The following is a 20,245-nucleotide window of genomic DNA, read 5'->3' as shown; positions in this document are numbered from 1 at the left end:
AGTACAGGTTGGGGGTTGACCTGCTGGAAAGCAGCTCTGCSGAGAAGGACCTGGGAGTGCTGGTGGACACCAAGTTAAGCATGAGGCAGCAATGTGCCCTTGTGGCCAAGAAGGCCAATGGTATCCTGGGGTGCATCAGGAAGAGTGTTGCCAGCAGGTTGAGGGAGGTGATTCTCCCCCTCTACTCAGCCCTGGTGAGGCCACATCTGGAGTACTGYGTCCAGTTCTGGGCTCCCCAGTCCAAGAGGGATGTGGCACTACTGGAGCAAGTCCAGCGAAGGGCCACAAAGATGATTAGGGGACTGGAGCATCTCTCTTATGAGGAAAGGCTGAGAGAACTGGGCCTGTTTAGCTTGGAGAAGAGAAGGCTGAGAGGAGATCTTATCAACGTGTACAAGTATCTGAAGGGAGGGTGTTGAGAGGAYGGGACCAGACTCTTTTCAGTGGTGCCGAGCGACAGGACGCGAGGCAACGGGCACCAGCTGAAACACAGACGCTTCCATCTGAACATGAGGAAAWACTTTTTCACTGTGAGGGTGACAGAGCACTGGACCAGGTTGCCCARAGAGGTKGTGGAGTCTCCTTCTCTGGAGATATTCAAAACCCCCCTGGAYGYGACCCTGTGCAACGTGCTCTAGGTGACCCTGCTTGAGCAGGGGGGTTGGACTTAGATGATCTCCAGAGGTCCCTTCCAACCTCAACCATTCTGTGATTCTGTGATATGCGTCCCCTCAACTTCCTGCACGTGTCAGTCTTATTGAGAATTTTGGGATGGCATCCCCACTTCTTGCTTTTCCCTATACTCAAGAAAGGAGTCATTCTTATACCACTTCTGTTTGCAAATGCAATTTAATTGCCGAGTGCTAGAAGTGCTAAGGAAAAAGAAAAACAAAGTGAGTCAGCTTGGATTTAAAGCAGGATCTGTCACATCAAATGCATGTGGCATGTTTAACTGTTGACTTTAAGAGCACCACTTTGCAAAGGTCTGGAATGCCCTCCAGTAGTTCTTCTTTACTATTGTTGAGCCTTTACCGCTATTTTTCAGCTCAAAATCTAAATGAAGCTATGCCTTGCAAGCAGCTCAATAGTGTATTGCAATAACAAGCAGAAAAATCCATCATTATGTTTCTTTAATGCCCTTGGTATCCTCCAGAAAATGTGTATGCTGAAATCTGGATATAGTAAACACTTTCCCCGAGATGAAAAAATGGAGAGCAAAACAATTGGATCTATAAAAGTACAGAGCATGCTGTGAACCATATGGTAGGTTTGGTTCACCTTTATAATATGGACAGTTTAATAAGCCCCGCACTGGCCACTGTTTCATCTGTTAAGTAGAATCATGTGCCATTGCCATGGGACTGCAACAGGAGAAAGACAAACTTGATGTGTAAAAAGAGGTGGAAATTACCCCAATGAAAAGACTTGACAGAGTAACTGCTTGTTGGTGCTGGTAATCTTGCTTAGAATATGAGTAGCCTAAGGTCTGACTGATTTTTCTTTTCTTTTTTTTTTTCGGTAAGGCAAATAAAATAACCTTTGTGTTGTGGTATGTATTTGTGGGCAAACTGGGTTTATGGAACTTTACCATCAGCAGCAGTTGATATTGCTTTAAGGAGTGGACTGTTATGTCCTCACTCACATGGCTCTTACTTTACAATACAAAAATGTCCCTTTGATTTAAATAGGACTGGCTGTCTTCTGTGAAGAATAGAGTCCAATAAAAAAATACCCTCATTTTCTTTAATCATTGACTTCATATCTTACCAATGGTCAGGTGTGTATAAATTATACGATTAACCATAAGTTGCATGGTTGCAAAACTAAGGTAGCAGAATTGACTTATATTAAGTGTTTTGCYATTGCTTAATGAGCTCTGCTCTAGCACTGAGATGTTTTCATCAGAAAAATATGATTAGAACAGGCATTTTGGATTGTATGTTTGCACTTGCAAATGAAGAAGACTGTAAAAAGGAATGTTTGTCTTATTAAAAATAAATATATCCCCTTATCTTGTTAAAGTAAGCTGTAAACCTAGTGTCTGTATGYGAAGAGGAGTGACCTATACAATAACTTTCTCTTGCAGAAGTATTTGCTTTAGTTTGTATGTGGTAGATAAGAGGTGGAATCTTATTTTTTGCTTGAAAAGGATTTTGGAATACTTTCAGGCAAGCAAAAGTAGCCAAATCTCTGACAGGCCCATAAAAAGGCTTTAATTGCCAGTAGCAGAGCAATTCTGGCTCCGTGTCTATCTGTATCACCAGGTACAATCCACTCTGTCACTGGCTCTTTGGGTCAGAAGTACTGTCTTGCATGGATCATTCAATGCCATAAAAACTGAAGGGAAAGTGAGTACGTTTCCACCAATAACGGGTGCATGGCTCTTCGTTCTTGTCTGCAGGAGTGACAGCTGTTTTGTGCTAACTCAGTGATAATTTGTTGTATCTTGGGTTTTTTCCTTTCACTACCAAAGCTCCCATGGTGACCCCGTGGTGACCAGTTCGAAGTCAGTAGGAACGTGATTCAGGCCTGTTTTCACCCTGGTCTTGCTGCTCCTGGACGTGCCACTTGGGCAGACCTTGTCTAAACCGTGTGGACACCATGCTGACCTCCCTGGAAGAGTGCAAGTTTGGTGCTGACTTCAGCGGTGCTGGCATTGCACCCTGCRTTCATGGGAGCCCTCTTCGGTTTCAGCAAGAATGTCTAAATGTACAAGATGAGGTCTAGAGCTGGCRGAAAATATTACTGTGTGGAAGCAGTGTAAATTCATGCAGCCGGTGGGGCAGGTTTGAGCAATCCTAACCTACCACTCTAATCTCATCTCTTGAATTATCAATTTGTTTCCTTTCCCCACACTCTTGATAATAGTTACCATCCATCTCTGTTTGAACCATGCAGTCCTGTTCCTCCAAATTCATTTCCAGAATAGGATAGGATAGTATGGGGAAACCAAAAGATATTTCAATTTTGAAATTTCAAAAGAAAAAACAGAAATTTCAGAAATTTCCTCTTCCTGCTACCATTCAGAGATTGAAAAAAAATGCAGCAGTTAAGCCTCACCGCTAAAAATCTCTATATTATAGCAAAAGAGGGAATTGCAGGGTCCAAAAAAAAATATAATTGGCGTTTTACCAGGGCTTTCAGGAGGACCGGGAGTTTATTCCAGCCCACCGCCTGTTTAGCCTCCTAGCTTCTATCATGTTAGAAGCGCAATGCACACCTCAGTAACAGAGATTTCACTTTCCCAAAGACGCCGCTTATATCCGCCTGCGCATCAGTGCCGGGGGCTTTCGGTCATCCTAAGGGAGCAGCCAGCAGCACGTGGCTTCAAGAAAGGACTGGAAGCGAGACGCTATATGTCTCCTAGGYGATGCCTGCCCTCGGGCTGCTTCACGCCGAAGCGAATGCTTTAGGAGCGCCCGTTTTGGCAATGCGCTGAGCACCTTTACCTCCCACTGAGCGTGTGGGATCAAACACTGAGTGTTGTCGCAACGGCTGCTCTCGGAGGGTAAAGAAGACATCGCTTCTCCAAATACCTAGCTAATGTTTCTTCCTTGCTAGGGGTTGCTAAGTAGCAGTTTTTGTCAACCTCCTATCTGCTATCAAAACCTAAGAATATAAATCCTGTGATTTGCTAAGACACCCCTGATGAGGAAATGGCTCTGATTCTTTCAACACACAGAAAACTAAAAAACTGTTATTGCTAGGGAAAAAAAGTGTTAACATTAGCATTTACAGTCTGGGAAAGAGAGGCTTCTTCCACTTATTTTCTGGAGAATAATTTAAGAATTGCRTTAAAATAGTCTAGTCTACATGCAAATTTGATTTTTGACCTTTTGTGCTAATCAAAAGCCATGGTGCTAAAAAGCTGTGTACATTATTGCAAAAAGTGTGGAGTAGAATTAACTAATATACCTTCAATATGGCTGTAACAGATTTGAAGGTTATTTCACATACTTCACTATGTGGGGATCAGGATCTAAACCACTAGAAATGCTTCAAGTAGCAATTATTAACTCTTGATGGAGAGCTTTGTGATATGTGTAGAATACTAGGCGTTTTAAAGATAGCAAGCAGTTCTGGTGGTTATTTGAGGTAGGAATATAATGTAATAGGCCATAAAGGTTTGAGAAAATCACGGGCAAAGTGATGTTAAACTGCGCACCCTGTTAAATAATCAGTGCTACTTTTTAAAAGTATCTAGAACCCGGTCTAACCCAGTTCCTCATGCAATTAGCTGAGCATTTCTTGACRCAGAAGGAGAATGTGCAGGATGAACTCTCCACAGAGAAGCACACCTCATTCACACTCGCACAGACTTCTGATGCTACATTCACTAGAAACTATTAAGCAAATTCTGTACCCACAGTTAATTTGGTGCTTCTTATAAAATCCATTATTGGCAAGATCTTTTTCCCAACGGTCTCCAAATGTCTTCTCGATTCTTCTTTTGTGAGAGGACTAAAAGGTGCTTTGTATTCTAAGAAATGAAACCACAAACCTGGATGTTGTGTTTGTTCATGTACGTTTTGTATAGATACAGCAAAGTGATGGGTAAACTGGGGGAAGAGGCAAGTTGATGGGGAGGGCTGCAGGCACAGGGAGATGGGTGCTAAGAACCCCTCCTGCCCACCTCGCTCAGAAAGCAAGGTTAACAGAGGTAATTCCTGATCTCTCAGAGCTATTAAGTGAGTCAGCATACCTGAAAAGATTGTCAGCTTTCTACTTGACATCTTTTCCAAGAATTTTCCGATGTCTTTGTTTCTGAAGCCCAGAGTCAGCAAATACTGCTGAGGAGGTGGAGAGGACCAGTCAGCTGTCTGTGGCAAGATATGAAGTCCATGAGGATCTGGAATAAGACAACAAAAGCATCTTTCGCTATCACATTTCTTTTCAGTCACAATATAAGTTACTTTTCCGGAGGAAAAAATAGGAAGCCCTAAAAGTCTAAAGAAGGAATGAAATGTAACCTGGAAAAGCTTGCCAAAACAAAAGCTACCAAGCAAACCCATCCAGCTGGAACTGGGTTTTGAAATTCCAAACTTTGCAATGTTTTTCATCAACATTTTAAATTTTGCTGACAAAAAGATGAAATATGTTCTTTCCATTTCTGCTCTTTTCAGAGCTGATCATCCAAAGCATTATTAACATAACACTTCAGTAACATACCATCCTTACTTTTTTTTTTAAAAGACGAGCTGCAGTTGTTCCATGAAATTACAAAGTCTGATTTCCTACGGATTTGTTTTTTTTTTTTTTTTTACCATCACCGCCACCTTAACCCCAGGTTTCCCGCGTGTCCTTTCTGAAACACCCAGGTGGCAAGCGATAGCATGCGCCGTGGCTAGTCCAGAGCTGGTGACCGCTGCTGCCAAAGCGTGTGCAACAGCGGAGTCGCCTGCCCTGCCCGACCAGCCCTTTCCTCCCTCCCCTCGCCCTGCAGAAAATAAACCTAGATTGAATGTCGGTGTCACTTTTCACAGAGGAGTGCTCTGTTCTCGGTGAGCTCYGCTTTTAAGATGCCAGGCTGCGTGGTCGCGGTGACAAATGGAGAACCCCGTTCAGAGCTCCCCAGGCCTCCCCCGACATAAATCACGCAGGGCGGACCTGATATTTCTCTTAGCGCATGTTCTGCTTCTGATAGATTCTCAATTTGGAAACAAACTGCATCGGACGCTTTGATTTCTACGTGTATCTACTTCTCTTCCTTGGCAATAAAAGAAAACTTTGAAACCAATTCAGTCCTTACATGATACCAAAACTTGAACTAATATTGGACAAATGCTTGCTATTGAACAGGAAGGTTATTTAAAGTAACATGTTCATGAGATGTCTGGTATTTCAAACCCACTGCTAAAATGGGGCTTAGCTCATATTTTAAATTTCACCTACGCGAGATATGGACCTGCAGGTCAAACGATCAGGGGTCCCACACTGAAAATGAGTTACATTTGTTGACAGTGATGGCTTTTTGGTAGGCCATGTGATTTTGGGCAAGGGCTGAATAGATAAGTTAAGAAACCCCTACTGCTTCAGCTGACGTCAGTGACCACTGCTGTCAGTTATCTCCGTGTCGAGTCCGGGAAAACGACCAGAGCCCGTTCTGTCTGAGAGGATTTCTAGGACAGAAAGGAGGTAGGCTGGTCGAGAGATCCTGCCTGAGTTACCCTGCTCAGAAACCTACTTGCAGCGTGCTTGATTATGATGGCGGCTATGCAATTTAATTCCTAGAAACTTCAGTGATCCTAAAATCTGCACTCAAAAAAACTTGTGTAAAATTGAAGCAATTCTTCTAACCAATAGATTTTTGTAAACAAACATCTCTGATAGCAGAACTGGCTCCATTTAATTTGTTTTATAACTGATTAAAGTGCTATAGGACCAGGTCCTATCCTTCATCCTTTTTTTCCCTTCTTCCTTTTTCTTCTTGGGTAGGAGTGAAAAAAATGGCTGGTGACACCTTCGGAAACACCTAATGATTTATGAACACAAATCTTACTGTGTTTCAGTGCAAAACTTGCACACTTTTGCTGCTTAGGTGCTTTTGAAAGTCTCATTCTTGCTATAAATTGAGGGGTAAATGTGAAATATGAATTTATCTTTCTTTCCAATCAGATTCAGGAAGTTTTATATTATTCTCCTTTTAATGTCAATACTTTTATTCCTGGAAGATTTCCACAAAGTCACATCAGCAAGTAAACTGAAGACAGGGACTTTAAAACCTCCATGATAAATGAATCCCTGTTTTTCCTCTTTAAACAAACAAACCAACCCAAAACTACTGCCAAACCTCCAATATAGTCGTGTTCTACAACTTGCAAAACATGATCTAATTTTATAATGATTTCCTAAAGTAAAATGAAATGACTAAAACAAGTTTGCTGGGGATAAATATTTGCACAGTTTTGTTGTAAACACTTGGTTTCCTAATTCCTATTTGTTTGTGTTTTTCAAATAGATTTTCTTTTCCTCCCAAAAGATGCAATATCTATTGTTTTGGAAGCCTTATTTATCTGGAAAGTGCCATGGCTTAGCAGGTGCTGTAACAAATAAGCCTTTCAGCTGTGAGCCAGGTGTAACTCTTGCAGGAAGGAGACAGCCCATCAGCCTTACGGACCACCCCGCTGCAAGTGTCAGTGGGGGTGAGCTCCAGGTCTAGTTGGTGTGATGAACACAGATGTTTCCCAGTATTTGACCTGAGAAATGCGTTTTTCCCTTTATGTTTCTCAATCATCAACCCAGAGCCAAGAATTATCAGAGTCAACTATGTTCCAAGTCACCAGGTTAATGATCGTAAGAAATGCCTTCTAGCCCCCTGCCTTATTCCAAAATGTCATGCCCATGCCTCTTGAAATAAAGCTGTGGTCACCAGAATTTAAGTGTGTGCTTGCTCCGGGAGATGCTACCCTGCCAGGAGACAGCGGCAGGCTCCATAAAGCCCTTGCTCGCTCAGGATCCTACTTGTCCTGAACAGCCTGGGGGAAACTGGCTGTATATTCACATCCCTGCAGCTGAGATGCTCTCAAAGGTGGTAATCAGTCCATTAGCGCTTATTTATGGGAGGATACTTCTGGAAACCAAAGGTCCTGTTGAAAGGCTAGTGACCTGTGGAAATCCGCAGTGATGGGAACGAACATGGGCCTCGCTGTCTCCACAATACACTGCAAAAGTACCTTCGAATGAAAGACTTGTTGCAGTAATGACAATCAGCAAAGGAAACATGAGGCTTCATGGATAAAAATCATCTTTGTGGGCACGAGCAGTATCAAGTCTGTGCTTTGCCTTAGTGCCGATCTGATTTCCTAAATCATGTGCAATCATATATAGCAGAGCTCAGAAGTTAATGTTACCCCACGGAGGTGTAGAAAAGTAAATGCTCAAGCTCTCAATCTCTTTTTAGGTCAGCAGCAGTCATGCAAACAACACACAGTGCTTAAGAACATGTGAAATCTCCTGTTACCTGTATATATGTGCTGTACGTAATCAGGGTGCTTTTTAGTGAAAATGTCCTTCATCTTGTCTATTTTGTCACTCTTGGCTTTTGTCATAAATGGTGTGTACATAACCGAAAAAGATTCTTCTCTAGTGATGGCTTCTTCAATCATAGCCTAAAGAAAGGCAAAGAAATGATACATTTCATGTCAGTTGACGGCTAGTTAAAATAAAAAAAAAAGAAAAATAATTACTTTCACAGATTATATTTTTCCCTTTAATAATTGCACAGTCAGGCAAAGATAACATATTTTGGTCTTGAATATTAATTAGAGGGGAATTTAAATTAGTTCCAGAAAACACTGCCTATCTATACTCAGAAAATCAATTTAATGGAGATAGAACATTTGTAAACAGTTTTCAGTGCAGCAAGCCTATGTCTTCAATGAGGAGAAAAGTATTAGATAAATTATCTTTTAGATGAAAAGAAAAAGTGATTCCATGCTCTCTGAAGGTCACATCTTTCATATGAGGGTTTTATTCAGTCCTTGGGAGCTAGTTAAAGAATACTAAGCATTCATATTACCCCTTGGGTTGGCATGAATCAGACACTGTGTCTGTACGGAATATTAGTCTTAAAATATTGCATTTAAACACCATTTGCATTAAGAGTAAAATTCACTCCTGTGCAGAGGGCAACACGAAGCTTATGAACCTTGTCATCCCTTAAAAATGACTCAAATGATGCATTATGCTGGCCTTATGTAGAGAGGTGAATTTCACACTCAGCGGACCCAAATGAACTGGTGCCGCGAGTGCTCGAGTAACCACCCAGCTGGAAACAGCCTCGCTCCGTGCCGGTATTGATCAGTGCAAGGGGGAGGTTCAGCCGCGATCCCTTCTGGGTTGCAATTTCCCCACAGCCGTGTTCGGCGCTGCTTCAGCTGCAGCTGTTGCTAAAAAATGCTTTGTTTTCCCAGTGTGGACAGTCCTTTCGGGAGACTCAGGGAACTGTGAGACTTCACGAGTTTATCTGGGCAAAAGCGCAAACATTCCCGTGACACAAGGTTAATAGAGACAACCGGGAAAAGCATGAAGGGGAAAGRTATGCATATTTTAACAGGGAGTCTGAATCTCCTCTACCACCTTCTGCCCCGCAGCAATYCACGGAAAGGTTCATTATGGGACTAGCTAGGTGTTTTACTGACAAGTCCTCACTTTTGTTCTCAAATTCATTCTCCACCTGTGTAAAATTATCCAAGAAATAATGTGCACGCCTGAGTCATTTGTTTAGCTGACAGCTGCTAACCCAGAATGGAAAGCTGAAAGTACCCAGGAGTTAAGTATGTCCTTCTCTTTAATGGCTTTGGACAACAGGTCCTCTGATATTGTTTATTTTCGTTGTGTTTATAGGCACRGGGGGTGCAGAAATACAAGAGCAATGGCACGATTGCTCTGTGCAGATGTTGGGATAGGCTGCCACGTGAGCACCCTGAGCGCCGTCACACTGGGTGCTCTGCCCGGATGTCCAGGACAACGCTGGGGACACGGTTGTATTTTAGATTACTGCATTTCGTTCGCCCGTTATTGCATATTTACTGAGGTGGAAGCAGTCTGAAGTGGACAGTATTTGGCCCAGGACAATTAACAAGCTTAAAATGTGCGTAACAGTACCATGACCACCTGGGGTGGTAGTAATGTCCCCTTGGGTGAGAAGGAATTCCAGCTTTCCACGGACGCATCCCTGTTATCCATGGCTAACTCTCCAGATCTGGAGGTAGCAGACCAGGAAATAGCAAGCGTGTCTACCTGCCAAGGGTTCAGGGACCCGTGAATGGAGCTGGGCCTGTTCTTCCCTCCAGAAATACTTAGCAGTCTACACTGATTTACAGCAAAGTGATTCTGAGTTTTCATATTTCGATGGACTTTAATTTCCCTATCATTCAGGGCTCTTACAGGATAAGTAGCAAAACGATGGTACCAATAAAGCTTTCCAAGGTAAATTTTAAGAAAAGCGGAGGCCTAGTCAAACATGTAACTACTCAATTTCATGTGTAAATATAGGCACCAAATCAAATTTTGTGCTAGATATTGGGTTTTCTGCTGGCTTTCTATAGCTCAGCAGCCACTTTCTAATCTGAATTAATACATCTCTGGGTGTATCCATACACTTCAGATGTAAAATATATGGAGTGAGGCAGCGAGACAAAGAGGTGGGCGGCTGGACCAGACATATTCTGTGGGTGTGGGGGAATAGCTTTCCTGGCATTTGCCTGCAAAGTTCATTTTTGGATTCATCATCCTTGAGAGCAGYTCAAAGTCATGCCTATAATATCTTCGCATTGCCAGGTACCCGTAGATATGCCGCGCAGAATGCAAATAGTGACTGGCTCAGAGGGCAATAACGGTAAAATGTCAGGCAAAAGGCGGGGGGAAAAGATAGATCCGTGGTTTCTGGTCAGTACTGCTGGTGAAGGTATTATTACCCAAGAGCATTTTTTTTCCCCAAGCTACTGACCCTGGACATAGATGCTATTTGTTTTATTATCCTCTTGGATTTTTATGGGCTAAAGTCTTTAAGGATATAAAACTTCAGCCCATAAAAACTTTGGAGCAGAAAACTTTATACGATGAAATCCCTGAAGATTTTTCTGCGTAAGCCTTTATGTACTGAAGTCCATACCCACGGAGAAATATCTGCCAATGTGTCTAGGAAATGGGAATACAGAGCATTATGTCTGTCGTGGCATACACCATGCAGATATTCAAGAYACAGTCAAACTGTGGAGAGAATTGCAAGGGCTCCACTGGACTTTCACCAGAGTCTTTTGAGAGCGGATAGAACAACTGTGTTTTTTTTCTATTTTCATGTGTTTTGGTGTCTTTCCACCAGAAGCGTTATGCCTGCAAGCTGCTCTCCAACACATAGGGGATGTTGCTGTTGTAGTCTCAGAGTGGGAGAATTGCCAGGCTCCTTCTTGAGCATGGAGATAGCAGGTAAACTTATCTCTAGGCACCAGCTATGGAGAAAAATAAAGATGATGGTTTCCATATATCTTGCAAGTGAGATCTGCAGCGTTATCTCATCAGGTGGTGTAACACTCCAGACTTCGACCTTGAAAGAGTCTGAAAAAAACGAAGGCCTTAAGAAGCCCTTAAACCACAGGAAAGACCTTCTTTAGCAACATACAACAACATAAGGACTATCACTGATCATACAAGTTCATCCAATGGGGTGGTTCCTCTCAGCAGCAGGCCAAGTCTATTGCTTCAGGGAAGATTAAAAAAAAGGCTCTTTTAAGAAGAAGTTGCAGAATAATCTGATCATAGGGAAGATTTCTTTCTGTAGTTACAGGTTTGACTCATGCCCTACCACGTCAGGAGGTTTACATCCCTGTTTCGGAAGTGTGTGGAATCAGAGAAAGTCTGCAGAGAAACCATCTGGAAGCAAAGTGTCTCAAGGAGTATTTAAGTTGTCAGCACTTCTACTGAAATGTCAGTTAATTTTTTCAAGAAACAGAATCATTCACAAGGTTTATGGGGAACATATATTGTTATTGTGACAATTAAAAAGCCAAAAGACACTCCTAAACGAAACTTTGTTTTGATGAAGGGTTTAAGTAGATATTCCTTAACTTGAACTAAAACCACATATCCCTTTGCTCTGAGCACCTTGGTTCTGCTATAATGTTATACTCTACCATATCTAGCAATATTACATTTCCTAGACCTTTTAATAAACCCTAAACTTTAGCCTAAACAATTTTATATTGTCCCTTCAATGCCCACTAAAGTTCTAAGAGCTCGTAAAATGAATAGGTAGATGCACAAGAAACAGAGTTTTCCTATGCCAACTTTTGATGGCAAATGATATAACTACTGCAATATTTTTATGAAGCTTTTGCCATTTTGCCTCACTTATAGCAGATACAGAAGAAGAAAAATGGCACACTAGCTGCAAATTCTTCATAACAGTGACAGTAGCTTTCTCTGCTACAGTCCCTAACCTTAATCCTCTTTAACTACAGAAAGGTTTAATTTGAAAAATCCAATTATCTTGACATCTAGAATTAGCCAAAAATTTAGATATCTTTCTAGTGCCTTATCTTGCAGCTGCAGCGCACGCTCAGCCACTGGCTCATTTACATTACAGCAGGAATTGATGCTTTTATTGATGATTTTTATTAATGTAATGACATCAGTCAGGGTAGAGCTATTAGCCTCATCTATGAACTGCTTCCACTCTTAGGTAGGTAGAATTATGGGTGCACTGCGGTGCAACCTATGTGCTTTTCTCTATATCTTGCAAACCATAAAGAAATATCTGGCAGCCCTGCCACTAAGGCTGTTGCTGTTGTGATATGAATATCTTCTCACCAGCGTGATCTTCTTACACTATTTTTATTTTTTTCTGTGGGAAAAGTAAGTAGACTGAATGCCAGAGCATATCCTTTTCTCAATATGTTTATGGCAAGAATAAATCATGTATTATACAATAGATGAGAACTTTCTGCTTATCTGCCATGTAATGCCTCCCCATTACTGTAGGCCACATCAAATACCAGCTTATTTAGGTTCTTAAGTTATTAATGTATTTAAGGCTTTGCCAGTTATTTTGTATGCAGTATATTTTTAAAAGCGGATTTGCAGAGCAACACAGAGATAAGCCCATGTATTCTGCTGAGCTGTAAAAGGCAGAAGCAGACACATTCCAGACGGGTTACCTTAAACTTCAAGATCTATTGATATTTCAATACGAATCTCTTTATGTTTGGGAGAAAAGAAATCCATGCTTTATATCCTCCCAAAGTGATCACTATTCATTAAAGAAATGCACCCAGAATAAATGGGTTAGGGAAAAGAATTTGCTGGAGGCTGCCTTTGAAAGTCTCTGTACATGCTGCTAGCACGTGGGAAAGTGGGCACCCAGCACAGATGCAGAAGTGCAATTCTAGTTTGAGGATGCTCGCTGTCCTCTGGTCCCCCAGCCAACACGTGTGAACTGTGCCATGGGAGTCCTCAGCTCTCGTGTCACCTACCACCCGCTGAGGATCTTCCCCTCCCATCTCGCCGCAGGAGGGAATGTGAAGGACTTCGTTTTTTCTTAACTATGGTTACGGGCTGATCCGGAGTCTCCTTGCTGGGGACGCCGCGACGTGAGGGTCAGCCTGGCGAGGCGAGGCGAGGCGAGCGCCCTTTGATAGCCAGCGGGAGYGAGGGACGGCGCGGGCAGCTCCCAGCCGCCCTGCTAGCTGCTGTGTAGCTGCGCTCGCTTGGCACGACAGCAGGCAGTGGTAAATCCGCAGCGGGGAAGCGGGTCAGTGGATGCAAAAATCAAAGAACAGCCCTCTCGAACATGCCAGTTATCCTCTACGGGCAGATATTAGCCAAAAAAGACAGCTTTCAACCAGCTTTGTTAACGCTGGCCCTTTCTTAAGGATAAGAGAGTTTCCATAGTGAGAAACACCTTAATTCCAATAAGGCAATCTGGCGAGGCTTTGTTCGGAGCGGCAGGGCTGCCGGCTCGCTCCAAGAGACGCCTTCGCCGAACGCAAGCGCTCTGCAGGTCTTCGGCCAGCTCCACGCTGCTCCCGCTACGTCAGGAACCCGGCACAGCTTAAATGTCAGCTTTTTTTGTGAAGGGGGATTATAAACTGTGCTCAGTCAAACAGCTTTGGCAGTCTGGACTTGGAGACACATCTTAACTCAGACAGGCAGAGCTAAAGGTCAAGCGTCACTGAGTGCTTCGCGGGAATGCGATTATACCCACTGGCCAAAACCTGGCATCCGAACCCATCCCATGATTCGGGCACGTGCTTGAGAGACGGGGAGTGACACTGGCAAGGGAATAGCCCCTGGAGAAAAGGGGAATATTTGCTTTAGGGGCTTTTCAGGGCTTTTAGCACCAAAGGAAGGAAGAAAGAAAAAAAGAAAGAAAGAAAAAAAAGAAATATAGAAAGGAAAAAAAAGAACCCAAAATGTAGTAACTAACTGAACGAGATGTCAGTCCTTCTTAGCACTGAGCTCAACATGTTTTGGGAACTCGACTTAAATGTGAAGAGATGAATCAGACAGCCAGGGATTGTGACTGATGTGGTTAGCCCGTAAAATGGACAGCACTGTTCAAAGGGGCAGCGAAAAATCATGCCTGAGTCGTTGCAATAGCAAACTACTTTATGTGGCTGAATGGCTGCTAATTTAGTAGAAGACAACCTGACTGTATATAGAGATGTTTTTGAAAAGCGACTTTATCTCTTTTTGTGTGATGTCCTCTATAGCTCTCTAAGAGCAGGTGTCCAAATGGGAAACCACATAGCCAGTAATGATCCTGGTACAGCACAAACTCCTGTCTGCAGTTTCATCTCCCCGGAGAAAGGAGATGGTGTACAAAGAAAGGGAAGAGGATAATGAACGTGCAACTTGAGTGAACAAGAAGGGCCTGAGAATGGCACAAAATGTCTGGTTTTCTATACTGATTTCTCAGGTTCTGTAAATCTTAAAGCTCTGCTTCGCAACCCAGTAAAAGCCAAATTCTACTCCTGAAATTTGCACATTAATTTTGAGCTACCCTGTGGGTTTTTTAAATGGTATGGAGCTTTGCTCACCAGGGTTGTTCCCATTGAGCATCTTTGAGGCATGATTTATGGGCCTCTGTTAACAGTTAAAACTTTAATTGGATTGGTATTATGCTTCATATTGGGATTTCAACAGCTACCAACTACAACCAAGATACGTAGTGCCTATTACATTCAGCTGGTATTGAATAAATCCATCTCTCTCTAAATTAGGGGCAATTAACCCATCTGTTTTAATAAGTGTGACATTTAAACTAATAACTTTTCTTAGCATGTAAATACAAGTATGATTCAAGCAACAGTAATTTTGCCATGAATGATCTAGTCCTGGAAAAATAGCAGTAGGTAGAAAATATGTGGAGGTAGATACTATTAAAGAAGAAAGGGCATAAGAAAAATGTTAAATTCCTTGGTTTTGAACATGCAGAGTTATTTCTGGAATGAAAATACCAGCAGTAACAACAGCAATAAAAAAGCTCCCAAATCAGCATCAACATGATAGAAACTCTCTGTTATTTGCCTTATCAATCCACTTTTCAATTACTCCGCATTTTTATTAGTGTATCTGAGAGCAGAATTATGCTTTTTTTTGGAGCTGGGAGTTATGTTTTACAGTGCACTGCAGATGTTGTGGGGAGCTTCAGTCACCTTTGGGATTGTGGTGGCATGGTATGGTGGGAACTAGTGATCCTGGAGTGGGGGTTATGGGAGATYTGGCTTAATTCCTGGTTTGTCACGGTCACTGTGCTTAGTCTTGGATGAGTTATTCAATTCCTTTTGTTCTCAGTACCCTAGGTGTTAAAAATGGATGGAAACCTTTCCTTGCTTCGCAGGGAAGTTGTTGCAAGAGAAATGTTACCGCTTGTCAGGCGTTTGGCAACTCCCAAGCTAGAGCAGTATGAGTGCCTGAATGGCAGACCTAGGAAGGGGCCCATTCTGCTCTGAAAAAATGTTAAAAAAAGGACTTCACCTGACTTTAACAAGTCACTTCAGCCATGATACAGAGAGAGCACAGGAAACCCATGAACTGGTCAGAAGCTGTGCTAAGGTCATCTAGGTACCAATGCCATTCCTTAAGAACAAATTCAATTTCCTCATTATGGGCCAAAATCTTTTTGTTCTTGTAATGTGCAAGACAAAAGGAAAATATTTACATCCCAGTTTTCCACCAGAAAATGCAAAGCTCAGTGCATCAAAGCAAGYGGTGTCCTTCAAAATGGCCACAGATACAGCAGAGGGAGGAGTACCTGTTGGTTTTTATGAAGAGGGATATGAGAAATATTACCTCTTTTCTGAAGTGAGAAAAATTAAAATTAATTCTTAAGGTAACGACAAACTCCACAAACCTCTGAGACAAGGTGGACTAAGGCCTTCACTTTTGCCTGTACATGTAGCAGTCACTGACCTCAGTGGGATTTGCCCCCAGATTTGATTAAGGGAGAGACTTTCCTGCCATGAAGTGTGGCACAGCGTGATATGCTGAAACAGCCTCAAGGATTGACAAGAAACGTATTTTCTCACTGATACGATGGCCAGGCTGTCTGGAGGGGCCGCCTGTCAGCTCGTATCAGTCATCCCATTAGGAGGGCTGCAAACCATCTACAGTGCTGCCAGCTTGGAAACCTGAGGCTCTGTGCCAGGACATGGGTCAAGCAGCGGCACGTAGGGCTGCCGACGGGCCTCGTCACGGGCTGGGACTGTGGAGGATGTTCTTGCTACCAACGGTATTTTTCCTTTAACTTTGTGCCTGGGATTGTGACCCTGCAAGGTGCGAGATAAAGCTGAGCGCTGAAGAAGTTGACAGCRTTTGCCACTGCACTGTAGGTGTTGCAGGCCACCCTGCAGGGCTGGGTTATAATTTGCTTTACTGTACAATACGTATGTTATTCTGTGCTTCAAACAGCCCAGATTTTTGAACTGGAAATACCTGATGTTCATAATAGCAATGAGAGAGCAAAACAAATGTCTGAATACTTAAATCCTCCATGTCAGCCAGTGCATGTGCCTCCTGGCAGCTTTTTCTGCTACACTGAGTTTAGCTGACAGAAATATTCTCAGAAATGCAAGTTTGTGAGCTCCATGTGCTCACAGATCCGGTATTTGACATGTGCTAAGAGCAACAATGCAGTGGCTGCAATCTTGGCCAAAACACTAGGGTTGAACCRGAAATCTCTAAACCTAAAAGCCCAGTTTGCTCCAATGCAAATTAAAGGTCTCCATGTCACCTGTAGCAAATACACATTGTCTACATTAAGGAATTATAGCTTTTAGTATAAATGGTTATGGAGGTATACAGATAGAAACCTAAAAGCTTTCGAAATGCCTGCCTGAAGTTCTGTTAGTTTTTGCAGCATATACGCTGCTGGAGCAAAAGCAATTAGTGTGAGACTTTGGAAAGCTGTGAATGACTTTGGGTATAACTGCAGAAGGGATGCTGGTGCAGAACCTTTAGTACAAAATGGGCCACATGGTTTTCGTAATGGAATAATAAAAGCAATTAAACTTGTAGTGTGCTAATGAGTCAGGCTTGAGATGTTTATAAACTAGGTAATAAAGGCGCTTGCTACTAAAATGTCTCTATCAGATATTAGTCAGGCTGTGATATTCAAGATATTGGCAAAGTTCATTTCTGATGACATGATACGTTTGGTGATATTGTGGTGTGGGAGTGATATAACTTTTATTAATAAAATAAAACATCCAAGGTCTATTGCATAGCTTTTAGCCAGTGGAAATAGTTTACAAAGGTGTGAGTCAAATTAGACAGTTTGAGGATGGACTCTTTCTACAGGATGAAATGCCTCAAGTCTCTTGTCTGTTTTGCTCTTTCCAGCTGAGAAAGGCTGACAACAAATGCCAGAAGGCTTACCTGACAACAGTAATAAACAGGGTTAAACTTCTGTCTTGCTGCTACAACTCTGTAAATGTGCACCATGATACATTTAATAACTTTCACATTATTATTTCATGTGATGAATTCTATTTAACTGGCCTATTTTTAATCCAACGGCCGATACACAAATCACCCAGTGCATATTGCATAGTGGGTTGTGAAAAAAAAAACATTCATCTGATTATATGTTAATTTGGAATGTATATTTTCAACCCATGGAACAAAATACTTGAAAAGATACTTGGTGAACAGAGGAGAAGGACTAACTTATTGAATAACATTATCCGTTGCAAATTACTTTTTCAGCTCTCATCAACATTATACCTTCATCTCAGAATGGAATGGAAGGTGTGTATTAATATTCAAAAACAACACAGGGCATCGGATATTACATATCACTATACAGAAGTTCCAGAAATAGATGATTTACTATAAAGGGAATAATCAAAGAAAGCTAATCAAAAGCTAATCAAAAAGAATATTTAAAGGTACCTTGATCAAGATCCATAGGTACGTATTTGGGGAGAAGATAACAAGTAGTAGAGGATCTTTAAGCTTTCAAAGATGAAAGCATAATATAAATTGCTGGAACAAGTATGATCCCAATTTGTTAACTGGGAAGGAGAAACAGGGACAATCATGCATCAAACCATCTTTTGGAAGGGTATGGTAGATACTCTCTTATTAAACTGTTTAAATGGAGATTGGATAACTTCCTCAAAGACACTCTCAGCTTCACCTCTTATTTATTGGTACTGATGCAGGAAGGCAAGGGTGAAATTCTGTGGCATTTTTATGCAGGAAGTCAGATCATTCATCATTATGAGCCCATCTGGCCTTAAAAATCTACGACAGTACAAATCTTGCAGTGCGTCTAAGAGGAGATAAACAATCACATGGAACAGATGACTACTGAAGACGAAGCAATGTGTAAGAGTTAATAACGAGGAGAGGAGAGAAAAAGATTTGAGGATGTTTTAAGAAGAGTTTTAAGAAAGAGGACTCTCTGGCAGTTGATGTCAGGGATTGAAGAAAAGTACAAAACCAATATCGGGAGAAGGAAACAAAGGGAGATATAAGATTAAGGGAGATAAGACTGCTCTGAGCATGAGGAATAGATCAAGAGAGAAAGACAATGATCTAGAAGTAAGATGTGGATTAAGAGCCTGAATTTTATGCAATAAGGAAGTTGGTGGAAGGACTCAAGTGGTCTGTACAATGTTTTGAAGATATCAGACAAGTAGAGCACAAGCTTGTGAGGAGGAAAAGCTTCTTCCAGCAGGAAAAAAAATCACGTAAAGAAAAGGTAGTCAGTGACACCGAAGAAGATTATATACGTGACCAATTGATCAAAGCAAAAAGTGCCAGATCTTTAAGTTCTCCTCATCTAAAAGTCTTTCTTCACAAAAGTGAAAAACAAACTGTCCTGTTCAGCATCTGTTCCCTTCCTCCTCAGAAAAAGTAGCTCACGCTTGTGAGGCAACCTTGCAGAGCTCTGGGGAAGAGGAGAAGTTAGCAAGAAAAGCGTGCATCAATAGCTGTTGCTTTGGTTACAAAGGCACATGAGCATGTATGGTCGTGACAAGTTATTTTCAGCTTTACACAGTGAAATAGAGAGAATATTAATAAAAAAGTTTATGTTATCTCTGCTTGGTCTCTCCGTGGTAGAAAGTCCTAGTGCGGTGTCATGTTCTCCATCATACTGCATAATTGTTGCTGTGTGCACTAATGACATTGAAGTTGCCCTTGATGCTGAATGCACAGAATTCATCAACTCAGGAAGGAAAAGGTTGTTACTGGTGCTGGGAGATATCTTCATGAACAGTGTTTCTTAAGTGCTAGCTATTAACTTGAGTGGGAGCAGTACTGGGCACCCAGCTGCCTGTACAGCGTGTGTGTCAGCATATAGATATCGCTGAATCCTTAGCCTAGCCCACGCTCAAGCATACGCATAAAAGGCACAAAATTGCAGAGCAATCTCTGTCTCCCAGTGAAAATCAAGCACGGTGGGGGATCAAAGAAATGGTTAGATCTCTACTGACATTTCAAAGCTTCTGCAGACAAAGACTGCAATTCAGGTTCAGGTGAAAGGCGGAAAAGAAGTGGTAACAGAGGACACAAACAGCATAGCGGTACCTGTTGGTGCCATGGAGGTGCAGGGAGGACCGTGCATGAACTCTCCATCAGGAACAGAATGAGCTCTAGACTGAAGCAGAGATTAACCAGAGTCCTATCACTTTCAAAATCCTTTGGCCTTTTCTATCTATAAGATGATGCAAATAGCTGGAAGCAATTCAGTACTAACATTTCATCTGGTCCGGGTCATTCCCTTCGTAGCTTCTGGTTCCAGCCCCACAGCTTCTGGTTCAGACTCTGTGAGAAGGCACCTTCATGAATCTTGTCCTTCACACTGTTTTTCTGGTCCTGTTGCATAGCAGGACACTCTGAACCCCTGGATAAGAGGATAGCGGTGACAGCTCCTTCTTTAAAGGTTCAGTCTTTGAATCTTCATGGCCATGACATCAAGAAGGGGAATCAATGGAGACCAGTGTTAAGAGACAAAAAAAGATATTCCATTTGAAGAAATGACCTGTTTGTAAAACCTGTTTGTGAACTCCAGATTTTAAACGAGTCTGACCCAGTGGGGAAAAAAAAAATCAAACTATTCTGTACAGAAGAAATTCTCTGCTGGAAAGCATATAAGAAAGTTCACAGGCACTGCAAACACTAGCCCAGTGGGTAATTCTCTGAATGAGATGCACTTTGCACTCACAGCAGTACTGAAATTCAGCAGCTCCCAGCCCTGAGATTTATTCCATTTTACCAATAAGAATGCAACTAATAA

At 42.1% G+C, this 20,245-nt stretch overlaps 1 protein-coding gene across 1 annotated transcript in view; it reads right to left on the bottom strand.

Annotated features, from left to right (window-relative positions):
* Nucleotides 1-20,245, bottom strand: part of SPATA16 (spermatogenesis associated 16) — an 80,896-nt gene that overhangs the window by 21,363 nt on the left and 39,288 nt on the right. The window contains exons 5-7 of the mRNA XM_026061872.1: nt 7,961-8,108; nt 4,703-4,849; nt 4,368-4,480 (exon numbers count right to left, since the gene is read on the bottom strand). Coding sequence (XP_025917657.1) covers nt 4,368-4,480; nt 4,703-4,849; nt 7,961-8,108 — 408 coding nt within the window. The remainder of the gene's footprint in view (nt 1-4,367; nt 4,481-4,702; nt 4,850-7,960; nt 8,109-20,245) is intronic.

This window comes from Apteryx rowi, unplaced genomic scaffold (assembly GCF_003343035.1).
Source record: "Apteryx rowi isolate R43461 unplaced genomic scaffold, aptRow1 scaffold_10, whole genome shotgun sequence".
Lineage (NCBI taxonomy): Eukaryota > Metazoa > Chordata > Aves > Apterygiformes > Apterygidae > Apteryx > Apteryx rowi.
This window is presented reverse-complemented; position numbering and strand designations above follow the sequence as displayed.